The 10987-nt window shown below is 55.1% G+C and overlaps 1 protein-coding gene across 2 annotated transcripts; it reads right to left on the bottom strand.

The window, feature by feature from the left end:
• Positions 1-994: 994 nt before the first annotated feature.
• ZMYND19 (zinc finger MYND-type containing 19) lies at positions 995-9053 on the bottom strand. 2 transcript variants are annotated; one of them, XM_047093894.1, is made up of 6 exons: positions 8972-9053; positions 7800-7859; positions 5923-6029; positions 5183-5323; positions 1802-1982; positions 995-1584 (listed from the first exon to the last, which is right to left on the bottom strand). In XM_047093894.1, the coding sequence occupies exons 1-6, from the start codon at positions 9020-9022 to the stop codon at positions 1441-1443; spliced, it is 684 nt and encodes a 227-aa protein (XP_046949850.1). In that variant the 5' UTR covers positions 9023-9053; the 3' UTR covers positions 995-1440. The 2 variants fall into 2 exon arrangements, with proteins under 2 accessions (XP_046949850.1, XP_046949851.1); XM_047093895.1 differs by lacking the exon at positions 8972-9053 and adding an exon at positions 8462-8575.
• Between the last annotated feature and the right edge of the window lie 1934 nt (positions 9054-10987).

Below are 10987 nucleotides of genomic sequence, written 5' to 3'. Positions count from 1 at the left end.
GCTGCTCAACCTAGGGTTTGGAGGGACCTAGAGCAGGCTTTACCTATGCAGCAAAGATGTTCCTCATCTAGAAAATATGCTGCACCTCACTCACACTGACCAAGGGGAGCCACTCAGTGAAAACACACATGGTGCAGACGGGGTTCTCGCGCCTTCAGAGAACCTCCCTTGGGGTTGACCTGAACCCTCCTGCTCCCTGCTTTCTGCCTTTACCCGATTGCTCAGTCCTGCTCTCCAAGACCTACTGCCCAAGAGGACTCCCAAAGACCGCAAAAGAACCCACTAGAAACTCAAGTCACAAACCGACGCCACCAAGAGGCTATTCTCAGTCAAGGAAAGCAATGAGGACACACAGGACAGATGGAACACACCGGAAGATGGCAGAAGAGCTGCACAAGGGAAAGTAGGAGCACTTGGGACCAACGTGGGGCAGGGGGTAGCCCAGGACAAACACTCAAGAGTTGGGATGGCCAGCCTCATTCTCTCAGGAAGCAAAGCCCCTAGCAGGTTGGCTGGCTGGATCTGGAGACCAGCAAGATCCCGGACACAAAGCCTGGCTTGGTGCCCCATGGTGGCTCTGCAAGGTATACAAGATGCTGCCCAGCCTTCAGACATCTGTGGCTCCCTGACGAGAGGGAGGGAGCCCAGCAGAGCGGACAGGAAAGCAGCGCTCACTCACCCTGGCTGCTCCAATTCCCAGGCAGGACCTCCACCACTGAACTCTTCGCCACTTGGCACACAAATCAAGGGGAGAACTGCCAGGGCAAGAACATTCCATGTCCGCCTACTTCACCACCCCCAGCAACTCCTGCCCCAGGACAAGAACAGGCCCGGGTCTCACTCACGCTCCCTGCCTGCCTCCCCTCTCTCTCAGCCTAGGAATAAAGATAAAGGCAACCTCCACCCCTCACCCCCACAGCACCTTGATTCACTTAGAAATAAACTTCAATAGCAGAGAGGGCAAAAAGGAGAGCAGAGCACGGCGGAGGCACTCGATGATTCCACCCCTTTACTGTGCCTTGTGGATGTGACTCCATGCAGGCCGCGCTCCTCGGGACGGCAGCTGCCCAGAAAGAGCTTCCACTATGTGACACTGTTTAGACTTTTTAAATGTGTGGCCCAACCGCTTGCCAGTTAAGAATTACAGCAAATGATTCTATTTGTAATTTCTAACCTTCCCACTGCCTCCCCCCAAAAAAACTGTACATGAGTTTACAAACATATTAACATATAAATAATGAGAAGCGTCCTGGTGGGAGCCTCCCCAGCTGTCTCTGCTTGGAGATGAACACTGAGGGGAACGCCGTGCCCACACGAGGTGCCCGTGGCGAGGGGGCCTCTGTGGCAGTTGCCGTGGGTGCACTTCGCTGGCTTCTTCAGCACCTCTGGGTCAACCACCAGTCTGTGTCTGCTACGCCCAAGGTAGGTCCTGAAGCCCGGTCATCGCTCTGGCTCAAGCTCGTGCTGGAAGGGGCGCTTCTTCTCTCGACAGTGCTTCTTGTGGGCGGGCCAGTCCTTCTGCTGGCACTGGGAGCCGCAGTACCGGGCCACCTGGCAACGCCCGCAAATGTTGAACTCCCGGAGCTGAAAGAACACACAGGACAACCATGGCTTCACGGTCACACCAGGGAATTGGTTGTGGGGCAGGTACTACGCTGCAATCAGAAAGGACCCGGCAAGCCCATACACTGAAGCCGGCAGGCACAGCGGCTGCGGTGGAGAGGTGCGCGAGAGGCCCGCAGGGGCCGGGGCAGCGGGGTATGGAGCAACCCGGAGCTGGCACTCACTGCAGCACCTGTACCTGCTTCTCAATCATCGTGCAGGGAGGGTAATGGCACTCGTAGTAGGTGCAGGAATTCTCCTCCTCTTCCACCACGTCCCCGTTGGCGTTATAGTACCGGGTCACGTTCAGGACAGGAAACTGCTCTTCTATGGGGTCTGTGGGAAGCTGCTGAATCGCCAGCCAGTATAAGCTTTGCTCCCTTAAAAGGAGAAGCATATGCTTCAGTACACTCCAGCCAGACACGGTCAAGACAGGGACATGACAATGACCTGACTGCAGACAGATAGCTGGTTTCTCCTGCTCGGCATATCTCTGCCCCAGTTTTTGTTAGGACAGCTTGACTCTTCTTTGGCCTGCCCCCACCATGCAGCAGGGCTTACCTGTATGGGATGTCAAGTATTTAGCATGTCTAAGCAGGGCTATGTCCGCCTCCCTCATAGATTTCCCAAAACCTGGGACTGACGGGCACACAGCAGGCACAAAGAGTGTGCGGCCTCAGTACAGGGACCTGGCCAAGCCTGGCCACCTGTGCAAAGCCAGGCAGACCTTCTCCCTGCTCATGGACCCGGAGGCACCTACTTCTGCCCCTGCTGGTCCACCTCTCCTTCAATACTGTGAGCCGCTCTAAGTCTTTCTAAACACCAGAAGCTTGCAACTGAAGAATCCTACCTGCTGCTAGAACTGAGGCACCCTAACAGGCCCCAGGGGGAGCGCAGGCTGGGCAGGGCCGGTGAAGGCGCTCAGCAGCTCCCCCTGCTGCTGGGCTGCAAAGGTGCCACCACCTGTACTTCGAGAGCAAAGCGGCAGGTTAGCACCCCCTTCAACCTACCACCCTCTGTGGGGCCAGGCCTGGAGGACCAGGGCTAAATAGGGGAAGGGTCACCTTTACCTAATACCATATACGAAAATTATCTCAAAATGGATCAAAGACCTAAACGTAAACAAACCTAACCTAAACAACTAAAGGCTCCATCAACGCACAAATGGGTACGACGTGGTACATAACCATAATGTAATATTATCCAAAACACATAGGACACCAGGACAGAAATCCTGGGGCACCTGGGTGGCTCAGTCGGTTAAGCATCTGACTTTGGCTCAGGTCATGATCTCATGGTCAGTGAGTTCAAGCCCCGTGTCGGGCTCTTTGCTGAGGGCTTGAAGCCTGGAGCCTGCTTTGGATTCTGTCTCCCTCTCTCTCTGCCCCTCCCCAGCTCACGCTCCGTTCTGTCTCTCAAAAATGAATAAACATTAAAAAGAAAAAAAAAAGACGAAATCCCAACACAGGCTACATCACGGATGAACCTTGAGGACACTGTGCTAAGTCTGTCACAAAAAGATAAATCCTGTAGGATCCACTCACAGGAAGCCCTGGAAGATTCAGATCCAAAGACACAGAGTAGGAAGGTGGAGGCTGGGGGAAAGGTGGGGGGCGGGGGGGAATCAGTGTCTAATGGGGAAGTTCTGGAGATGGATGGTGGGGATGGTTGCACAAGTAAGTGGATGTATTGGATGCTGCTAAACTGAACGTTCAAAAATGGCTGAGAGAGTAAACGTTGTATGTATTTTACCACAATAAGAAAGGTTTTTTAAAAGGAAAAAAAAAAAGGGACGTGTCAGGATGTAGGAGGGTGCTGGCTGCCTTCTGAGCCCTTCAATGAAGTCCTACACGACACAGGCAAGTTTCAGTCCCAGTCGGCTCTTAGAAGCAGAAAGGGAGGAAAACACACCTTGACAGAGGGGCCCTTCCCCCCCTTGGATGAGCCGCCTTTGTGGCCCCACACTGAAGGAAAGCAGGGCAGGAGGTGCAGGCCTGTGAGAAGCCATGACGCCACGTTCCCTGCTTCACAAAGAGGGGGACTCCCACCACAAGGACCTGCAGAGTGCAGACCACATAATGCCCAGGCCAGCTGGTATTTCAGGCCACACTCAGGCTGGCTCCGACCCACGACAAGTAGAGGGAGAGTCTGAATCCCTAGCTGACAAACTAAGGATGGTCCCACTTGATTAGTTCCTGGGATGACACAAAGGACAGAACCTCAAGAACACAGCCTGTCCTGGGCCTCATGGGAATGGCCTAGAGGAGGACGGGGCAGGCAGGCCACGACCCAGCAGAGACCACTGGGCAGGGTGGCCTATGATGGAATGGATCCTTTTCCAAACAGGTGTTCTCAATTGTGGTTATCTTATGATCATAAGGAGTGTTCAGATGAAGAAATGTAACAACCTTCAGCCACAGGCTGGCCAAACCATGAGTCACACAGAGGCCTAAAGTAACGATTGATAGCAGGAGCAGATCCGCTGCGGGTGAAGGGGTGGGCAGCCCCTTCCAGGTCTCCAGTGAGCAGAAGGAAACCTGTCTGGTGTCGGGGGAGGCGGGGCCGCTCCCGGTGTCCACACTGGATGAGCATCCGTGTTGGACAACCCAGGGGGAAATCTACAGACACTGATATGCCTGCTGAGCTGCCCTTACCCTTCTGTTGCTAATCCCTAACTTCACATTCGTTTTGTTTGATGAAAGAGCCTTCCCAGAGGCCCAAGGACATGCACACACCCCAGAGAGCCCCAGTGAGCCCATAGATAACGCACACGTGGCCAGGAACACCCTGGCTAGTTTCAGCTCCTACCTTCCATTCTGCCGGTTCCCCAGCTCTTCCCAAGGCTTCCATGAAGCTCACACCCAGACTGCTCTCGGGGCCAAGGGAATTGCCTCAGAGCATCTTACTCGCCCAAGGGGGACACCTGCAGTAGCCTGAGCAGCACTGTTGTCAGGACCATGAAGAGGCAGAGACTGAGCAGCAGAGCCCCCAAACCACACTCTCTTGCTTCTTTTAAGCCACTGCTTAGGTGTTTAGCCAAAGAGCATGACAGAAAGATGCACACGTGTGTGTACAGGAGGCATCCCCAGATAAAGATGTCCAAGTTTTCTCAGAGACACAAAGGAGAAGTCCTGCCCATGAGCAGGCATCCAGCCTAGACAGCTCTTCTCCCCACTGGAGCCAATCATTAGAAGGGGCGCCTGAGTGGCTCATTCAATTGAGTGTCCAACTTTAGCTCACGTCATGATCTCACGGTTTGTGAGTTCGAGCCCCACATCAGGCTCTGTGCTGACACCTCACAGGATTCTGTGTCTACTTCCTTCTCTGCCCCTTACCCTACTTGTGCTATGTCTCTCTCTCTCTCAAAAACAAACATTAAAAAAAAAAATTATCAAAATGGTATCCCAACCCCGTGAAGAAAACAAGGAGGGAAAACTTTGAGGGAAAATAACCAAGGTCTCCACTCCCACAGAAGCATCAGATCAGAGTGGAGACACGGGCCCCTCTTAGTAACAAGAGCCTGAAGGAGGACCTTCCATGAGGCACCTCTGCCGGCTCCCCCGGCCCCGAGAAGCCCCACCTTTGTTTGCTGGATGTCTCTTCGGCTTTGGGCCGCCAGCCCCACGGCACCAGCTGCAGGTTGTCCAGGCGATTGTCTACAGTCACAGCATTGAGGTGTACCACCTGAAACCCAGGAGCAATGCCTCCCCTGTGCCGCTCCCTGGAAAACAAGGCGTCTCCCTCAATCAGCCTCCTCTGGCCTTCCCAAATACTTCCGCCCTATGATCTGAACTGGCCCCTCATCACGCTGATGGGGACAATTAGGAACAAGGGTGTCGAGAGGAATCTAAGTGTGTCGGTCCGTGGCCAAACAAGATAGACCGTGTTGACAGTCCAGCCCCTTGACAGAACCCCAACCATCAAACACAATCTATAGACTTCCCCATCAGAGTAGTCCCAGGCACTGCGGAACTACACCATGCACACCAAGGAGAGGCAGTCCTTTCCTCACATCCCACCGACAGGCTCAGGGAGAGCCCAGTGGAGGGAGCAGACCCCACCCTACCCCAGAGGAGGCTGTGTCTGGAGCAAGTACGAGCAAAAAATGCGCTTTTAGGCTGCTCTATTAGTGATACAATATGTGAATGAGCCATTCCTCTGAGTTAATGGCAATGACCCAAAGGTAACTAAGAGGGTGCGGGAGCACGACTCAGGGAAAGCACCTTCTGTCAATGAGGGCAGGTGTCTCTGCAGGCTCTATGTGCGCATCAGGGCTCGTGCGGTACCCAAGTAGAAAATAAGCAGTTTGAAGACACCTACCACAGCAGCTCGTGAAGGAGCCTTCCTGACCCTCTTCCCCGGTTTTTGTCAAAGGCATATGCAAATATCTTAGCACCATTTCCATCTGCATCTACTTCCATCCGGGCCTGAGAAGGAGCAAAGAAAAGGTCTGTTAAAAAGTTTCTGATTCTTAGCTACATTGGAAATCCCTCTTAAAGAAATTAAGTGAAAGGGGCGCCTGGGTGGCTTAGTCGGTTAAGCATCCAACTTTGGCTCAGGTTATGATCTCATGGTTCATGGGTTCAGGCCCCGCGTCGGGCTCTGTGCTGACAGCTCAGAGCCTGGAGCCTGCTTTGGATTCTGTGTCTCCTTCTCTCTCTGCCCCTCCCCTGCTCATGCACTGTTTCTCTCTCTCTTTCAAAAAATAAACGTTAAAGGGGCGCCTGGGTGGTGCAGTCGGTTAAGTGTCCGACTTCAGCCAGGTCACGATCTCGCGGTCCGTGAGTTCGAGCCCCGCGTTGGGCTCTGGGCTGATGGCTCAGAGCCTGGAGCCTGTTTCCGATTCTGTGTCTCCCTCTCTCTCTGCCCCTCGCCCGTTCATGCTCTGTCTCTCTCTGTCCCAAAAATAAATAAACGTTGAAAAAAAATAAATAAACGTTAAAAAAAATTAAAAAGAAAAAAAAAAAGAAAGAAAAATTAAGTGAAACAAACAAACCAGGATACATATATGGGGCCTGTTTCTGGGACCCAGAGCTCTGCAGAGACTTCCAGATGTGAGAAATCAGCCCTGTATCCCAGCAATAACTCACTTACAAACCACTCTGTAAAACACTGTGAACACAGAGAAATAAATTCTCCCACTTTTAGAAAAAGCCCACAATTCAGTAAGAAAAACAAAGCCTCGGACAAGTAACTACAGTTCTTCCTTGAGGTAAGCCCCACACAGCTGAAAATCCACGTTAACTTTTAACTTCTCAATACTTAACTAATAGCCTGCTGCTGACCAGAAACCTTAACAATAACAGACAAGTATCAAATATTTTTGTATGTTACATGTGTTATATGCTATATTCTTACAATAAAGTAAAGCTAGAAAGAAGAACACGTTTTCAAGAAAGTCTTAGGGAGGGGCGCCTGGGTGGTTCAGTCAGTTGAGCGTCTGACTTTGGCTCAGGTCATGGTCTTGAGGTTCGTGAGATCAAGCCCCTCATCAGGCTTGCTGCGGTCAGTGCAGAGCCTGCTTCAGATCCTCTGCCTCCCTCTCTCTGTCCCTCCCCCACTCATACCGGTGCCCATGCTCCCTCTCTCAAAAATGAAAAGTAAACATTCAAAAAAATAAATAAGAAGGTCACGAGGAAAAAAATACATTTACGGTACTGGACTATGTTTATCAAAGAAAGGACCCATGTATAAGTTAACCTGTGCAGTTCAAAGCCATGTTGTCCAACGGTCATCTGTGCTATAAAAGCATGAAAGGCTGAAATAAAAGTGTAGTGGGTCCACAGACTCCTGGAGGAATTCTGACGGGGAGGAGCTGGTAGGTGAGGACTGGCTCATCCAGTGGAGAACTGCGGAAGGCAAGCGAGCTCAGGGAGAGGGAGAGTAGAGAGCACCAGGGCACAGAGGGACAGTGGGGCCAAGGCCAGAGGAAAGGTGGGGTGGCACTGCACAGCCTCATAAGGACCCAAGGCTTGTCCAATTGAACATTCAATCACAAGCATGACACAATTCGATGTGTTTTCAGGAAGAGCCAGCAACCGGAGTAGAAGTGGGGGGAAGACCAGTATCACAGAGGTGGTAGGGGTTCCACTGGGCAGCCAAAGCCAGGCTGCCCTCACAGAGGATAAGACCCATCCCTCATGACCCTCCCCAGGCAGTGACTGAAAGTAGGGGAGCAAAGGAATAGCCATCCTTACCTCAAAGGAGTAGCCCTCCACCAGTGGGATATCTTGCTCATCTATCAGTGTGTACTTGGTCTGGAAATCAACCATGTTTCAAAACATTACATTCAGGGTCTCAATAAAGTATCAGCAACAGGCAGCAACAGCTCCTTCAAGCTAAATGAGGCCTGCAGGTGAGGGGCATAGGCAGCCTACCCAGAACGGCAGGTGGTTATGACCCACTCAAGGCTACCAGAGGAGCAGGTATCAGGCTTCATTCCTACGTGCCACAGAACTGGCTAACCTCTAAGCTGTTTTAACGGGTCAACAGACCTAACCCGAGACAGGGGCTTCCTCAGAATACAGGAAAGGACTGGGTTTGAAGCAGAACATCCAGAAAATTTCAATTAATGTTTACTTAAGATGGGCGGTCGTTACACAGGTGCTCACTAAACTGTTTTTTAACTTTCTGTCTGAAATGTTCCAAATGAAAGTTTTAAGAGATGATATTAACGCAACCAGTCACTGAGTTGGAAACGGTCTGGGAGCTGACGGGGAGCCCACCCTTCCCTTAGGTAAAAAGCCACATCGCTCCAAAGCCACATCGCTCCTGCAGGAAAGGCAAGAAACAGTCCCCCAAACGGACTAGTCTCACTCTTGCTTGGAAAGCCTTTTTCTAGGATCTAAGTCGGTTTTACCTTCATCTGACTGCCTCTGCTCCTCTCTCCCACCAGAAGCTTCCGCCGCTGGTGATGGGAACAGGGTTCCCATCCCGGGTAAGGTCCGTGGCTGGTGCAGCTGCACGGCCGGCCGGCTCCTGGAAACAGCCAAGCCTCAATGCCCACAGGTGCCAGGAAGCCCCAGCCTCGAACACGCGGAGGGCGGGGCCAGGTAAGGGAGAGAAGCAGAGGGAGGCCCTGCTCTGGGAGGCCCACTGAGGCTGGTCCAGACACGGCCACCGCCGGCAGCGTGAAAACCTGCGCGAAGCTCCACCACGGACCGGCAGGCACCGAGACCCAGACCGTCTTGCCACCGAGCGAGCGGGCCGCCTCGGAAGGGCGCTGCGCTGCCCGCGGCCACCAGCCCCCTCCTGCCCCGCGGGGACACGCCGCCAGCCCGCCCGCCAGGCCCCGCAGCCCCCAGACCCCGCGCCCCCGGCCCAGCGCCCCGATCCGCCGGTCCCGCGCCCCGGTTCCCGAGCCGCTCACCTTCCCGGCCACCCGGCCGAGCCGCACGATGCCCAATTTGAAGTCGGTCATGGCCGGGCCTGCGCTCGGCCGGCGGCGCCGCTCCCTCAGGAGACGCCGGGCCGGGACCGGGGCCGGGCCGGGGCGGCGCCGCGGCGCGCCGGGTGGGCCGGGTCGGCGGGCCGGGGTCGGGCCAGGCGGGACGAGGCTGGGCCGGACTCGGGCCGCCTCCGCCTGGCGCCCGCCGGACCTGCCACGCGCCGCCGCCGCCGCCGCCACCGCCGCCGCGCGCACCACCGCGAGCGGAGCTGGAGGCGGGGCGCGGCGCAGACACACCCCCGCCCGCCGCCGTCCCGCCAATCGCGGGGCGCGCACTGCGCTAGCCGCCGCGCGCCGCCGCGCCGTGGCCAACGGGAGGAAAGCGAGTGCGCCGGCGCATTGAGGAGCAGAGGTAGCGCGGGGGAGGGGCGCGGCCGGGGGCGGCGCCTGCGCGGCCTCCCCGCGCGACGTCAGTTTCGCGGGAAGCTTTGTGAAGGACGCCGCGCTCAGGCTGCTTGCTGCCGGCTCCCCGCTCGCTGCTCGGACCCAGCGCCGGGTCCTGCGCCCGGCCCCTGACTCCACGACTAGCCCGGCGGCCACCGGTCCCGCGCCCGGCCTTGCATCCCCACGCCTGACCCGGCGCCGGTCTTTCGACCCCGCGCGCAACCCCCTTGCGGAGGGCGGCTTGGCTCCACGCCCCGGGGCCGTCGGAGGGCCTGCAGGTTGAGGTTTCTGCCGGGCTCGCTGCGGCTCCCCCAGAACGGTCCCCCGTGCTCAGGACAGCGGGCAGGAGGCACGGGTGCCGCTGCGGAGTAGGGGCTGGGGAGACACCCGAGCCCAGCCCAGAATGCTGTTAGCTGGTGGCGCACCTGACCGCCTTCCTTCCTCCCTGGCCACTCACCACCTCCTCCTCACAGGGGCCCAGGTGAGGACCACGGTGGCCCGTGGTGCCCACATAGCCCATCCTCAGGCTACACCAACCTTCCTTGGGTCTCAAGCTGTTAACTAGGGTGGGGTAATGTGCCAGCCGCTCACCAGCTTGGTTCAGCTCCTTCCTGAGGACGTTGGGGCTACCACCCTTGTCTCCTGGCAACCACTCTAGCTGGGCTTTCACCTTCCTCCCCCCCCCGAAATTACACCAGTGCACAAAACAAAAACCAGAAACCCCTGGTCATGTTTCAGTGACGGAGGCAGAAAAGGCTCGTGATGAGTTATGTGCCACATTAGAAAATGATAAACACTGTGGGGGAAACAAGTAGATCAGCATTAGGCAGTTGGGGGTCTAGGGAAGGTGGTGGGCAGGGTAAGCCCCATTGAGAAATCAATTTGAACGGTGTAAGGAGAGAGGGCCATGTGGGCATTTGGAGGAAGAGCCAGTGCAAAGTCCCTGAGCTGGGAACGTCTGGCATGTTTGAAAAAGTGGGGGTGTCCATTGTGACCAGACAGGAGTGCCTGACAGAAACGGGTCAAGGTCAGAGAGGTGAGGGGCCAGAGGGGGGGTCAAATAGACTCATAAGGACTTTAACTTTTAGACTTAGAAAAGTGAGGCCAGTGGCACCTAGGTGGCTCAGTCGGTTAAGCGTCCGACTTCAGCTCAGGTCATGATCTCACGGTTTGTGAGTTCGAGCCCCGTGTCAGGCTCTGTGCTGACAGCTCAGAGCCTGGAGCCTGCTTCCGGATTCTGTGTCTCCCTCTCTCTCTGCCCCTCCCCTGCTCATGCTCTGTCCCTCTCTGTCTTGAAAATAAATAAAACATTTTTTAAAAAATTAGGAAAGTGAGTCCGTTGGAGGATTTGAATAGAGGAATAGCTTTCCAATGAATCAAGCTGTTGATTGGGCGTGGGGGGCGGATTGGAAACAGGAAGGCTGTTTAGCAAGTGAATACAAGTAGCAAGTGAATACAAGTAGCAAGTGAACACAAGAGCTAGAGTGTTTAGATACATGGATCCAGTGGTCTGTAGCAGTCAGGGGAGCCCTGGTTATGCTGCAGTAGCAACCC

This window comes from Lynx rufus, unplaced genomic scaffold (genome assembly GCF_022079265.1).
Source record: "Lynx rufus isolate CCGP_SWC_20201006 ecotype Redwood Valley unplaced genomic scaffold, mLynRuf1.p SCAF_36, whole genome shotgun sequence".
NCBI lineage: Eukaryota > Metazoa > Chordata > Mammalia > Carnivora > Felidae > Lynx > Lynx rufus.
This window is presented reverse-complemented; position numbering and strand designations above follow the sequence as displayed.